The sequence below is a fragment of the Nuphar pumila genome, chromosome 13 (assembly GCF_984573655.1).
Source record: "Nuphar pumila chromosome 13, dmNupPumi1.hap1.1, whole genome shotgun sequence".
Lineage (NCBI taxonomy): Eukaryota > Viridiplantae > Streptophyta > Magnoliopsida > Nymphaeales > Nymphaeaceae > Nuphar > Nuphar pumila.
In genome coordinates this window covers 79,282,336-79,297,224 of record NC_143261.1, presented here as the reverse complement: position 1 = coordinate 79,297,224, position 14,889 = coordinate 79,282,336, and the positions used below count along the sequence as shown (strand labels likewise).

At 36.7% G+C, this 14,889-nt stretch overlaps 1 protein-coding gene across 4 annotated transcripts in view; it reads right to left on the bottom strand.

Annotated features, from left to right (window-relative positions):
• Positions 1-14,889, bottom strand: part of LOC149818827 (histone deacetylase 5-like) — a 55,060-nt gene that overhangs the window by 10,924 nt on the left and 29,247 nt on the right. For all 4 annotated transcript variants that reach the window (XM_089984952.1, XM_089984954.1, XM_089984955.1 and 1 more), the window contains exons 4-7: positions 12,523-12,669; positions 12,225-12,337; positions 9,781-9,992; positions 8,986-9,050 (exon numbers count right to left, since the gene is read on the bottom strand). In XM_089984952.1, coding sequence (XP_089841078.1) covers positions 8,986-9,050; positions 9,781-9,992; positions 12,225-12,337; positions 12,523-12,669 — 537 coding nt within the window. The remainder of the gene's footprint in view (positions 1-8,985; positions 9,051-9,780; positions 9,993-12,224; positions 12,338-12,522; positions 12,670-14,889) is intronic.

Below are 14,889 nucleotides of genomic sequence, written 5' to 3'. Positions count from 1 at the left end.
AAAAGACTACCTAAGAGCACTGTTAATAGTGATATACTAGATGTCTAAATACAAATATATAAATATCAGTACATATACATCAAGGAAAATGTGACTAATATAATATCTCATCTACAAATGCTACCAAAGAAGAAAGAAATAGTTTGAGCCTTAGAGCCTACATCACATAAATATGGCTGTGAATATGGAGATATTGTCATTTTTGTGAACTTTCCAGTATGACCAATACATGAGGGGATACAGAATGGGAGTCAAAATGGAGTATCCATGTCACATAGTTTAGAGCCATCTAAAGCAGTTCTTTGTTCTTTCTTTTCCTGTTATGCCACCAATACGTGGATAGCAAGTTACGACCTGTCACAGAGGAGATAGGCAGAAAAGGTAAATTTCATTGCTAATCTCATAGTCAAATACGTGGTAACTCAAATCTACCTATCAGCTTCAACTTAGGGAATCTGACACTCCTAGTGATATAGCATCCTCATTGTGATATTCCTTGGGGAATCAACAGCCTCAAAGAGAATATGACTCTCTCTCTTTCTCTCTTATGGTTTGAGCTATGTCATTAGATCGTTAGACATGGATCTGGGCATGATATACAAAAAGGAAATGATTGGTATCAGACGGGTTTTCTAAAACTGTGCATGTGTTGCACATGCATGAATTGTGATTCATACCTACTCTTCAGACCTAACGACTAGACCTCAAGTCAAATCTTGCATCATCATATGTATACAATCTGGTCATCCTGTTAAGATGTCTCTGAAAAGAAGTCGTCATTTACCTGGTTTACGGATCTGGACTGAATCCAGACCCGTATCCATATAGTAGTGTTATGTTGTATTTTTAACTCTCATCAAAGGGTATTTTTGTACCCTAATCATTTTGTAACCACTTAATATATGTATTATCGAATAGATCAAGGAATACGCACGATTTCCAGCCGTGACCTCCTTCATCCCCTTTTTCTCTATCACTTGTTTCCTTCCTTGTGCAGGTAAATCTGGAGGTCGTCTTCTAACATGGTATCAGAGCAAAGTTGAAGCTGGGCCTGGGATTGATTCTCCAAAAGGGGTGTCCAAAGAGATGGTGTTGAGTTCCAAGGCAAGAAATCTGTGAGTTTCAATCTACGTTCTCCCTCTTTTAAATCTGAATTCTTCCAATCGGCATCTTCTCAGATTCCAAAAGCCATGCTATTTCAATCTGCGTTCTCTTTTCAATCTGCTCGTTCCCTTTTTTAAATTTTGTGCTCGTTCTTCTTCCTTTTAAATACGTTATTTCTTTCTCTTTAAATCTGGTTTCTTCAAATCTGTGTTTTCACAGAATCCAAAACCCAGATCCTTTTCCAAACAAAGTTTTTGTGTTTCAAGTGTCCACTTCTGAAACTTTCTTCTTCAAGAATCGGTAACGTGTCTCCACGTTAATCGATTCTGATCTTCCTTCGTTGCCAACAATCCTTGCTTATTTTAAGCAGGGATCATCGACAGGATCCTCTGTTGCTAAGCTGGTCTCATTTGAAATATTTCTGTTTTCATATTTATCATTCTTATTATTCGAGGTTACAGAATTTTTTTTTTGGAAACTAGATATACTCGTTCAATAAGGAACCAATTCAGTGTTGATATAATCAGTCTTGTCATGTTCGCTGGCCACAACAGGATATAATTTTCCTGGTTTATTAACTTCTGCAAAAAAAAAAAGAAAAAAGAAAAAAGGGCAGAATATTAAAAGTGGCTGAGTATTAAAAGTGGCTGATTTTTTAATCAATTGAATTTGTCAAGAAATTCCCTTTTTCCTTTAACACCAACTTCCGTATTTTTCTTCAATGGACTCCACGCTCCCACAAACAACTCTTTCTTCTATTTTTCTTAGTCAACTCGTCTCTGAGAAGTTAAACAACACCAATTTCTTGACTTGGAAAAGGCAGATCATTCCTTTCATAAGGAGCCAAGATCTCTCTGGAAATCTGGATGGGTCAATTCCAACCCCTCCGGAATTTATCTCGCAGGAAAAGGAAGATGGTAAATGGGTATCTTCTACTGCTTTTCTCAGAAATCCGGATTGCATTGCTTGGATGAAAAGAGACCAAGCATTGGTGGCATACATCACTTCTACATTGTCGCAAGAGGTTCTTGTAGCCATTCCTGATTATTGTTCAGCCAAGGAACTGTGTGACAAGTTACTTCAGACATATTCACAAATATCTGAGGCCAGAATTGTGTTTCTTAAGCGAGAATTTTAGATGTTGAAGAAAGATTCCATGTCTATCATGGAATACTTAAATAAAATGAAGACTATCACGGATCAGTTGGCTATCGTGGGATGTGTGGTTGATGATAAAGATAAAGTACAACAAACTCTAAGTGGGCTGAGGCCAGACTATCATGTCCTGACAACGTCTTTATTGTGTCTCTCAGAGCTTCCTAAGTTCGAAGATCTACGTGCAAAATTGTTGCAATATGAGATGAGTCTGAAGGGCTTCTCTGAAGAAAATTATGTGCAATCTGGGACTCAAGAAGTTCTTGCCACAGGGTTGACTTATGGCAGAGGAAGAGGAAGTGGTGCCTTTCGAGGCAGGAGTGGAGAGGGAAGATCTGGCTTTAGGGGTCGTGGACTACTTCCAACGCCCAATGTTTCTCCCAATCAACAAGATCAAAGGCCCATTCCTACCTGTTTTTTATGTAACAAAAATGGGACATATTAAAGCAAATTGTTGGTTCAATCCACAAAATAAAGGGAAATCTTCACAACAAGAGGCTAAGAAAGACACAGAAAACTCAAAGGCCGGGGGAGAAGTAAATGAGTTACTATTGGCAGCACTGGCGAGACTGAATATGAAGCAGAATGATAAAGGCACTTGGTAAGTTGATTCAGGGGCAACAACCCACGTTTCAGGTGATGTAGGTAAACTTCTAAACCCTATTTCTTATGTTGGTAGAAATAGTATAGTCACAGGAGATGGAACTCATCATTCCATTTCACACATTGGAAATGTTGTTATACCCATGTCTAAATCTTTCCTCAAACTTTCAAATGTTCTTCATGCTCCAAATATTCAGAAAAATATTGTTTCCGTCTCACAACTTGTTGATGATATTAATGCCTCAGTTGAATTTACTCTCTCTTCTGTTTATGTCAAGGATCTTCGCACGAGAGAGACATTCGCTGAAGGAAAAAGACGAGGCAATATGTACATTTTTCAAGAAGATCCCTCCTCCATAGTCCATTCCACTTGTTTATCCTTGAAACTCCATCGTCATCCATCTTTGGTTTCTTCTGAGTGTGTTTTTGCTATTTCTGAATGTAATAAGCCAATTTTTTGGCACAGTCATTTGGGTCACTGTGGTCGTCATTTTATTGAAAAACTTGTCTCAAATAATTTGATTCCCAAGTCTAATCTGGGTTCAGAAGCAAATGAAATAAAATGTTCGAGTTGTCATTTATGTAAGAGTCATGTTTTACCCTTCAATTCAATCAATAAAAGAGCTTCAAGGCCTTTTGAGATCATATGTTCAGATGTCTGGGGTCCTGCGCCAATTGCTTCTGGCTCGGGAAGTAGATATTACCAGTGTTTTAAAACTCGCCGGGTCAACTCGTTGACTCGGCTCGGCTCAGCTCGGCTCGCCCCTCCAGCGAGTCAACCCGACAAGGCAAACTCGGTTTGCAAAAACTCGGGCTTGACTCGGGTTGACTCGACTTGACTCGGCCTGACTCGGGCGAGTTTTGTGATGTTTGAAATTTGTTTTTTGAGTTCCAAATTACAGTTTTTTGAGTTTTGGATGCCTATGGGAAATCACATTTAGGTTTCATCATCCATTTGTTATGTGAACAAGCATGGTACATATTCAAATATTAGTAGTCTTTTTATAGTTGTGCCATTAATATATTTCCTGCATAGTTTTATACATGAGAAAATTGCTTATTTATGTTGATATTGGGCATTTTGTAAACTTTCAATATGCACATATATCCCTGTTTTACATTTATGGATTTGTTAAAGAGGGAATTAAAACTTTTAAAACAAGCTAGCATATATGATTGGCCATTTTAGGAACCTTAGGTAGTAGCAGACTGAACTCATGGTGACCAAATCCTCTAATTCAAGTCATGAATTAGTCAAAGTGCTTGTATAGATATCAAATTCAATTATTCAAGCAAACCTCTATAGCTCTTTGCAGTTGTTTTTATATTCTTATAGACATTTGGAGACTATGTTTACTCAAAAACATGGTTTTAGACAAATTATCTATTGTTTTTCTTTTAAAATCAAAAGTTAACAAAACCCGGTCCGAGTCACCGAGTTGACCCGCCGAGTCACGAGTCAATAAAGAACGAGTCGAGTTCCGAGTCACGGGTTTTAAAACCTTGGATATTACCTTATCTTTGTTGACAGTTATTCGCGTTATACTTGGACATTCTTCATGAAGCATAAATCAGAAGTCTTTGGACTATTTCGAAAGTTCTATTCCTTTGTCAAAAATCATTTCCCTGAAAACATTCCACATTTCCAATGCGATGGAGAGGGAGAGTTCTCCTCTAGTGATTTTATTGAATTTCTCCAGCATAATGGAATAAGGAGAAGAGTGGCTTGCCCACACACACCTCAGCAAAATGAGATTGCTGAGAGAAAACATCGACACGATGTTGAGAGTGCAATGAGCATGATGCATGATAGTAATCTCCCTATTACTTTATGGACAGAGGCTTTTCACTCTATAGTGTATGCGATAAACTGTCTTCCTATGGCACTGTTGGAAAACAGATCGCCATACTTTACACTTTTTGGCATTCATCCTGATTACCATGAATTACGTGTTTTTGGGTCTGTTTGTTATGTGCACGTTGACAGCTCATTGAGGCATAAGTTTCAAGACAAGGCCTTGAAGTGTAGATATGTGGGGTATGCGGATGACTATAAGGGGTATAGGTGCTATGATCCGTCGAGCAAACACATAAAAGTGTCGAGAAATGTTATTTTTGATGAGATGAACTTTGATAATCAACCAACTAACCCCTCCAACTCATGGTCCAATGTTGAGGTATATCACCCATGGTTAAGCTCCAAACTCTTTTCCAACATTAATAATGAATGCCCTCCGGACTGTAGTCAGAAGGAAACATGTGAGGAGATAGAAGGTGCATCACAATCAGAAGACGTTGCTGCACAACCCTTAGAAACAGAAAGGTATAAGGGTATCGTCTACACCAGACGTGAAAAGGAACTTTCAGTTGTCTCTACTCCTTGTCCGGACCTTAATATACCTCCTACTCCTTCATAGACGTTGGCTGCAAGGAGATCTACTCGGGCTCGACACCCACTTGACAAATGGGTCAACTACAAAAATTTCTCTCTGGATTTTCAATTGTTTTTTACAGCCATAAACAAAGAAGATGAGCCTCTCACATTTTATCAAGCTGTCAACTCAAAAAAATGGATTGAAGCGATGAATGAAGAAATGGAAGCCTTACATGAATGTGGCACTTGGGAGGTTGTTCCCAGATGACCAAATAGGAATATAGTTGGATCAAAATGGGTGTACAAGATCAAATATAAACCTGATGGGACTATTGAAAGGTATAAAGCCAGACTTGTTGCCAAAGGATTTACACAAGAACAAGGGCGGGATTTTGATGAAACCATTAGTCCTGTTGTGAAAATGGGGACCATTCGAATTGTGTTGGGTCTAGTTGTTGAACATTAAGTCAGCTAGATGTTAAAAATGCCTTCCTGCATGGAGATCTAAAGGAGGAAGTTTATATGGAGCAGCCCGCAGGCTATACGGAACAAGATGCTAATCAATATGTGTGAGTGATATATGGCTTGAAACAGGCATCTCGTTCTTGGTTCGAGATTTTTTAACTTGAAATACAAAGACATGGTTTCTCTAGATCTCTTCTTGATCATTCATTATTTATCTACAAGAAGTAGAGTGTGACCACACTCCTATTGATATATGTAGATAACATCATCATTACAAGAAACTGCAAAACTCATATTAAGGAAGTAAAGAAATTGTTGAATCAGAGATTTAAAATGAAAGATCTGGGAGATCTACGATATTTTCTTGGGGTGGAAGTCGACAAGACAGGTGATATTCTTACTCTCACTCAACACAAGTACACAGTGGACATTCTCAGTAGAGCGGGTATGATGAACTGCAAACCCTCGACAACCCCAAGTGTTATACATCAGAAACTGAGCTCTAAAGAGGGAGATTTATGTAAAGATCCTACTAGGTATCGCAGCATAGTAGGTATGTTACAATACCTAACTTTCACTCGACCTGACATAGTATATTCAGTCAATCAGGTGTCTCGATTTATGCATGAGCCTCGTACATCACATATGGAGGCGATTAAGAGAATACTAAGGTATTTGAAAGGCACTGCTGGCGATGGACTTGTATACCAAAAACGTCGATCAGTATCTGGTTATTGCAGTTTTCTTGGGTCAAACCTAGTTTCTTGGAGCAGTAGAAAGCAGAAAGTCATAGCTAGATCGAGCACAGAGGCCGAATACAGATCGATGGCTGCCGCAACTGCAGAGGCTACATGGATAAGACACCTCCTCACAGAGATAGGAGAATCGATTGCTCGATCACTCTTACTATGTGACAACCAAAGTGCCATCAATATGTCTTTTAATCCTATTTATCATAGTCGGGCAAAACATATTGAGATAGACCAACATTTTGTAAGGCAAAAGGTCGAAGAAAAAGAAATTGAGCCCAATTTTGTCAGAACAGAAGAACAAGTTGCAGACATATTCACAAAAGGATTAACAAAGGACAAATTTTGGATGTTAAAAGGCAAGTTGTTCATGATCCAAGATCATGTACAACTTGAGGGAGGGTGAAAAGAAGTCGCCATTTACCTGGTTTACAGATCTGGACTAAATCCAGACCCGTATCCATATAGTAGTGTTATGTTGTATTTTTAACTCTCATCAAAGGGTATTTTTGTACCCTAATTATTTTGTAACCACTTAATATATGTATTATCGAATAGATCAAGGAATACGCACGATTTTCAGCCGTGACCTCCTTCATCCCCTTTTTCTCTATCACTTGTTTCCTTCCTTGTGCAGGTAAATCTGGAGGTCGTCTTCTAACAGTCTCAACAGTCAAGCAAGCAGCAGATGCATAAATGTGGATTTGTCCATATGGCAATCTATTGCCACATGTATATTTATATGTCATTGCCATTCCTGTTAAATGCAATGAAAATCAGTATCATGATCCAATGATTGAAATAAAGTGGTTAAAGGCACAAAAAGAGGGTAACTTGATATCTGGATAGAACCAATGTTTTAAAGGTCGTTTTAAGAGATGTTAAAGGTGCATAACTTTAACAATTCTTGACCAACAAAGCCTTAGACACTTAGGCTTTTTTAGTGGAAAGTGAGGCCCATGTCTCTTTCCCAAAGAGGTCTAAGCCTCTATATCAGGCTTAAGTCTTCAATAAACATTTAGGTCCAAGAAAGCAAAAATTTAACATATTTATAGTGTTAATGAAAGTAATAAAAACAATAAGTGTAATCTAATTTTGAACATTACTTATGTATTAAGGGTTGTCTAAAAGATATTTGACCGTAAAACACAAAGGCACAATCCCTATTCGGAGGCGAAGGCAAAAAAAATCAATGAGGATCATTAAAGAACTAATTAAAGGTAGATACTTTCCTATTATTTCTTTTTTTACTTTTTTGGTTTTAATCTAATGTTAGTCTCTCTCTCTCTCACACACACACATACATGCATACATACATACATACATGCATATATGCTAATATATGTGTGCAAATTTATGTATATAAGATTTCTAGCACAACACAAATCTCTCCCATTCATCTCAATGAATTAGGTCTTCCATAAAGAACAGGACCTTGTGTACTCAGCTATCTTTTGTTTCAGGAGTTAGGGATTGTCTTTCAGAGAATTGTCCTTTACAGTGGGTCTTTCTCTATTAGATGGTGATGATGTCAAAGCACTAAAAGCAGCAGTAGAAGTGCTGCATTTTTTGAAGCAAGGACCATTTTCTTGGTCCTTGAGAACTAGCAAGTAGGGCATCTTTACATCATTAGGATATATGGGTACCAACCTCCAGCAGTCAATTTATGGCACACCTTTGCTCTCTTTTTTTTCTCTATACTTAAGATTGGAAATGTTATGATGGTTGAACCTTTTTTGCAAATTTCAAGGTCAAACCAACATTCTTGTAAAAGGAAAAGAGAGCCCCAACTTTCAAAATTATACTAAACAAATGTAAATTTCCTTTAATGTATCATAGCCATCTTAATTTGCAACAGTTATTGCCTATTTATATTTATAGTTGTACTTTTAATAGTACTTGTAGTTTTTTTTATATTTTTTTAAAAACTTTACTCCTAAAAATATTGAGGCTTATGCCTCATTACACCTAATTCAAAATTCTCAAAAATGCCTCATTATGCCTCACACCTTTAAAACCTTGGATAGAACCAGTGCCTCGGTTTACTAAGTTGATATTCCTCTTTCTTATAATTGTTATAAAGATATCTATGTGCATGTAATTTTACTAAGTTCCTGTCCCATGCATTTGCTTCACCCATGCCCCCCGTCCTTGACTATGTGACATAGCTAAGGACCATGTATTGCATAAGTAGCTGACATTGTTTCATCAGCGTAGTGTGAGTATAAAAATTGATCTTCAATTATTTTCCTGCTCTAAAGTTTGTGGCTACAAATACTGCCCAGGATAATTTAATGCAACTTAATAGTAAACGATAAAACAAAAGGTGCATCTACAATGTTAGTCAATTTAATATTGATCAATAGTCTAAAGGTTTGGTGCAACGAGAAGTTGCATCTCATCAACAAACCCGCAGAAAGCATCAGAATAACAAGAGAGAAGTCCTGATAAGTCACCATGATTCATGAATACAGATCAACAATATCTAGGTACAATGACAGCATATAAACCATATTTTGCATCTTTCAAGCAAACCTTTTTTGTCATGACAGAATACCCATAAGGTGTGACACAACAGCCTCCCAGTGGGTCCCCAACAGCTGTTCACAAGCAGAAAAGGCTTCAAGTTATATTACTTGCAGTTTACATGTATGGTTTAGGAAACTTCTGCAATATCAAAAGCATAATCATAATATGCATTCCATGAAAATTAAAAATTACAAAGGTGTTCCAAAAGACATCTGGTCGTTTATTTGCAAATATTTGTTGTGAAAATGGTATGTAACATGACAAGCAAAAGTCTAGCCAGCAACAAAGAAAGATTGTTTAATATTAGTTTAGATTCCAGCCAAGTGATGAAATTTGTGTGCCTTTCCTGGCCTATGCACATAACTGTCAGATGATCAGAGAGAAAGAAGGTGATTGAACTCAATTATATGGGGGGAAAAAGAAAATCCATTCTAACTCAGGGTTGACTTGGTACTTCTTTCATGGCATATCTGATTTCTTTTAAGTAACAAAAATTGACACAAGGAATGTGAAATACAATTAAGGACAAAAAAAAAAGATGGAAAAAAATGCCAGAATCTGTGAGAAAACTTTGTTGAACTGGACAATTTGATGTAACCTTAAGTCGATCCAAAATCCAGTAACCATGCTTGCCAGATTAGAATCATGAGGATGACTGAACATCACAATTACGAAAATTTATGGAACATAGTATAATGAATAACATATGGCGGAGAAAATATGCTCCAAGCTTCAAGATCTGGAACTATTTTACTACAGGCTCAATAATGAGGGTAAAAAAAACCATAAAGGGAAAGCTACCTGCATCAAATCCAGCAGAAACAAGCACGATGTCTGGGTCAAAACTCTTGGCTAGTGGAATCAATATATTGTCCCAGGCAGCAAGATAGTCAGCATCACCACATCGCCCATGTTCCCATGGAACATTTACATTATACCCTGCACCCAAACCCTCACCAACCTTATGGTAAGAACCATCATCACCACCAGGGTAGAAGCTTCCATTATCGTACCTGTAAACAAGGAAAAAGGTATAAAGACAAGAACATCAATGTGTGAAAGTGGTAATGATTTATTATAATGGAAAAGAAAGACTGCATGTTACAATGGAAAAAAATCTAGTAACCATTGGCAATAAGTCACCACATCATTGTTTCTCTCTCTCTCTCTCTCTCTCTCTCTCTCTCTCTCTATATATATATATATATATATATATATATTTATATTTATACATACTCCTAAATGATGCTAAAAAATTACCTAGTGACTAGCTTTGTGAAGTGCAGATAAAAACATTTATAAGACAGGTGAAAGCAGAAAAAAATATCCAACAACAACAACTACGCCTTCATCCCAAAACAATTGGGGTCAGCGATATGAACCAAAAAAGAAAATCATTCTGGGTCTTCCACATGAATCCTTCTCCTCCAATCATTTCTATCCAATGCCATGTCCTCAGTGAGGTTCAAAGCATTCATATCCTTTCCTATCACTTCCATTCATGTCTTCCTAGGCCTACCCCGACCTCTTTTAACTAATATATTTTCCCATTTCTCCATCCTTCTAACTGGAGCATCATTAGGCCTTCGCCGAATATGTCCAAACCACCGTAAACGATGCTCTCTCATCTTATTTTCAATGGGTGCAATGCCTACCTTCTTACGTATCTCCTCGTTCCGAATCTTATCTTTTATTGTGTTTCCACACATCCATCTCAGCATAAGCATCTCAGCTACACTCATTTTTTGAATATGATGTCTCTTGGCAGCCCAACATTCTGTACCATATAGTAAAGCGGGCCTAATAGTCATCCTATAAAACTTTCCCTTCAACCGCAATGGCATTCTACGATCGCACAACACTCCAGTTGCACTTTTCCATTTCATTCACCCAACCTTTATCCTATGATTTACATCTCCATCAATTTCTCCATACTTTTGAATGACAGATCCCAAATATTTGAAACAATCATCCACCAGTATTTCTTGCTCACCAAGCTTCACTACACTCTCATCACTACTTCGTTGCTTACTAAACCGACATTCCATGTATTATGTCTTACTCTTACTCAACTTAAAACCTCTTGCTTCTAATGTCTGTCTCCATAATTCTAACTTAGTATTAACCCCAGCTCTAGACTCATCAATCAAAACAATATCATCAGCAAACAACATACACCACGGCACATTTTCTTGAATTGATCACGTAAGCTCATCCATCACTATAACAAATAGGAAAGGGCTTAAAGCAGATCCTTGATGTAACCCAACCGTTATAGGAAAATTGGTTGTCACCCCTCCACAAGTGCGGACATTGGTTACTACTCCTTCATACATATCTTTAATTATACTAATGTACTTGAGAGAAATAACTTTCTTCATCATTGTCCACCAGAGAACGTTCCTAGGTACTCTATCGTATGCCTTCTCAAAATCAATAAAAACCATATGCAAATCTTTGTTCCTCTCTCTATTTCTCTCAATAAGTTGTCTAAGAAGATGTATAGCTTCCATAGTTGATCTTCCAGGCATAAAACCAAATTGATTCTTCGATATCATGACAACCTTCCTCAACCTAGACTCAATCACCATCTCTCAAAGTTTCATAGTATGACTCATGAGTTTTATACCACGATAGTTTGTGCAATCTTGTATATCACCCTTATTCTTATATAGAGGCACCAAAGTACTCTTCCTCCACTCATTAGGCATCTTATTTGTCCGCCAAATCTTGTTAAAAAGATTTGTCAACCATTCTAAACCTTTCTCTCCCAAGCATTTCCAAGCCTCGATAGGTATACCATCTGGGCCAACTGCATAATAGGTAATCACTTTCAGGTTTTCTTGTTGCATAATAGGTAAGGATAACAAGTTTGTGACAGAGAAATGCGCTACAAAAATTAATTGTTGTAGCAAGACAGGAAACTATGGGAATACTCCATATTATAGATGACAAGAAGGGAAATGAACCAGCTTTGAAAAGATCACTTGAAGCTGGCATTACCGAATACTTCTAGCAATTAAAATAAACAAAAAAAAAAGAAAATGGATTTATTATCATAAATCTACATAGGTTGACATTATTTGAAACTTGTGCATGCACAATGAATGCATTCACTGAATGCATAATGATAAAAGCAAAAGAACAATAATAAACAAACATACACATGAAACCACAAGTTTACTGATATGCATTAGCCGACCTAAACATTGAGGAAAAATAGATATCCAGATATTCTTGTGTACCTATGCACAGAGAAGAATAACACTCGGGGATCATTCCAGAACATCTTTTGTGTGCCATTTCCATGATGAACATCCCAATCAACAATCAAAATCTTTCTGATGCCGAGTTCTGGCTGCAATGAAATTAAGTATATAAGTTTGCGGGAAAGGAGAAAACTGAGTTGGATATTAAGGTAAATAAGGGATATTAAAAGCAAATAAGAGCCAATATAATTAAAAGTAACATATATTACCATAAAAAATTCCTAATATGAACCAGAGAAAATTCACTAATCATATAACTGAAATTAGTGCATACCTTTTCATTTATAAGATAATTAGCAGCAACAGCGACATTGTTAAAAAGACAAAACCCCATTGGTTCATTATGCTCAGCATGATGGCCAGGAGGTCTCACAATAGCGACAGCAGCACCAAGCTCTCCTTTAGCCACCTTCTCAGCCACCTGCATTACCACAATACCCAATATAAATAAATGAGCAAAGAACAAGCAATGCTGCTAAGCAAGATTAGACTTTGACCTGAAAATATCATGCTGCTACATTCATGATAAAAGTTTACTGGTGAGCACTCAATGTTTCTCAAGCATGGTAAATTATTGAGGAAAACTTGATCATTCTTGGTGCTGCATGTTATGCAAAAAGCTAAAGAAAAATTGCAGTGGCTTGGTTTTCAACTAGAGAGTGAACGATTAGGCCCATGGAGGTTTATAATGACACATTACTAAATATGCCAACAATCAAGTATAACCCCCCAAAAGTTTTCTTACAGGAGCTTAGTTGTCAAATGTGCCTAAGTTGCCTAGGCAGGTTAGGCACAAGGCCACCGCCTAAACTTAAGGGTCTTAGTAGTAGGGCCTTGTTATCCTGCCTAGGTGGTGGGGACATGCTCTCTTTCTTTTTGCCTTTTTTTTTTGTTTTTTCTCCTTTTCTTCTTCCTCCTGCCTCAACATGTTTCATTTTTCTTCTTCTTCTTTCTTTCTTTTTTTTCCTTCTTCTTTCCTTTTCCTTTTTTTTTTCTTCTTCCTCCTCTTGCCCCTCCACCTTTTTTTTCTTCCTCTTCTTTTTCTTCCTTTTTTCCCTTCTTATTTTTTTCTCCTTTTCTTCTTCCTCCTCCTCTCTTCTCTCCACTCACTTCTTCTTCTTCTTCTTCTTCTTCTTCTTCTTTTTTTCCTTCTATTTCTTCGCATGCATGTTTGTGTTTTCACTATATATATATATATATATATATATATATATATATATATATATATATATATATATAATCATTGTCACCGATATCACCGATATTTTGAATATATCGTGATATTTTCAAAATATCACCAAAACAAAATATCGCGATAATATCACGATATTTTTTAGAAAAATTCTTTTTTTATATTTTAAGTTTGCATTTCCTATTTTTTTGTTTCTTTTATATTTTAAAAACTTTAAAACATGTTTCTTTATATTTTTGAAAGAAAAATAATGCAAAACTTATTGTTTTCTTAGCTTTTTTGTTATTTATATTTTTTCAATTTTTTAAACTCCCGATATTTTCCTGAGATATTCCCCCAGATTTATCAAATTTTGAAAATCTCTCCAAGAAATATCCTCGCCGAGAAATTACCTTTAACAATGCAGGTGACTATGATAATATATATATATATATATATATATTTGTGCGTGTTTTATGAATTTTGCAATATGTTACACTAAATTACATACTTATACTTTATTCATAGTCACAATCATATGTTTGTTACTAAATTTAACTATTTATTATAATATTTTTGTTTTTCTTGATGTTTTGTTCTTTTGGTCCTGACTAGGTCGCCCATTCCCATCCAGGCTCCAACTTGTCCTTTTAAGGGTCTTCCACTTAGGCCCTGACTAGTGCTTTTGACGACTAAGTATAGTAGTACAACTACTTATGAAACCATAGTGAGGTTGCTTATAGATTACTACATAGGCCAACCTCAGGAAAAAGAGAACTACATGATTTTCTTAGTTGATAATACAAGTAGGTGATGCCATTCTGAATATTGTATAAAAACTTTATTGTTAAACATTGCTACTTCCATAGTTTTTGCTGACTTTATGGTGCATCTTCAGGGACAATGGTAGGGAGACCAACAAATTTGGACACATTGGAATATTTACCGAGTTACCATTCTTTCACATTCTTTTCATCACATGTTGAATGATTTTTCCTTTCCAAAAGTTGTGGCTCATCATTCTACCAGTATTGGAAACTCCCTACTTAGTAGATTAAACTGTTTAGTTATACACTGCCGGTCCCAAGCCCGGATAAAGGAGGAGGGTTGCCAGCATAAAAACTTAGTCACACCCTATGTATATGAACCACTATGAGTTTTGGTTCATATCACCGACCCCAATTGTTTTGGGATGAAGGCGTAGTGAAGAAGAAGAAGAAGTAGGGAGTTTCCAATTTATGACCTCAAGCTGATAAAACTTAAGTTTTATGTTGGTATGAAGCTAGGTTTTAATAGGCTTGGCTTGGATCCTCATTCCCAAAACCCATCCCACTCTCCCAATAGATATTTTGGTTGTGTTAACATGTGGTTGGGTTGGACCGCACAAAGAGGACCATTGGTCCTAAGAAGAAAACCACACTTGACCAGGCCCAAGCCAAGCAAGATAGGACTCATCCAAATTTGACCCCT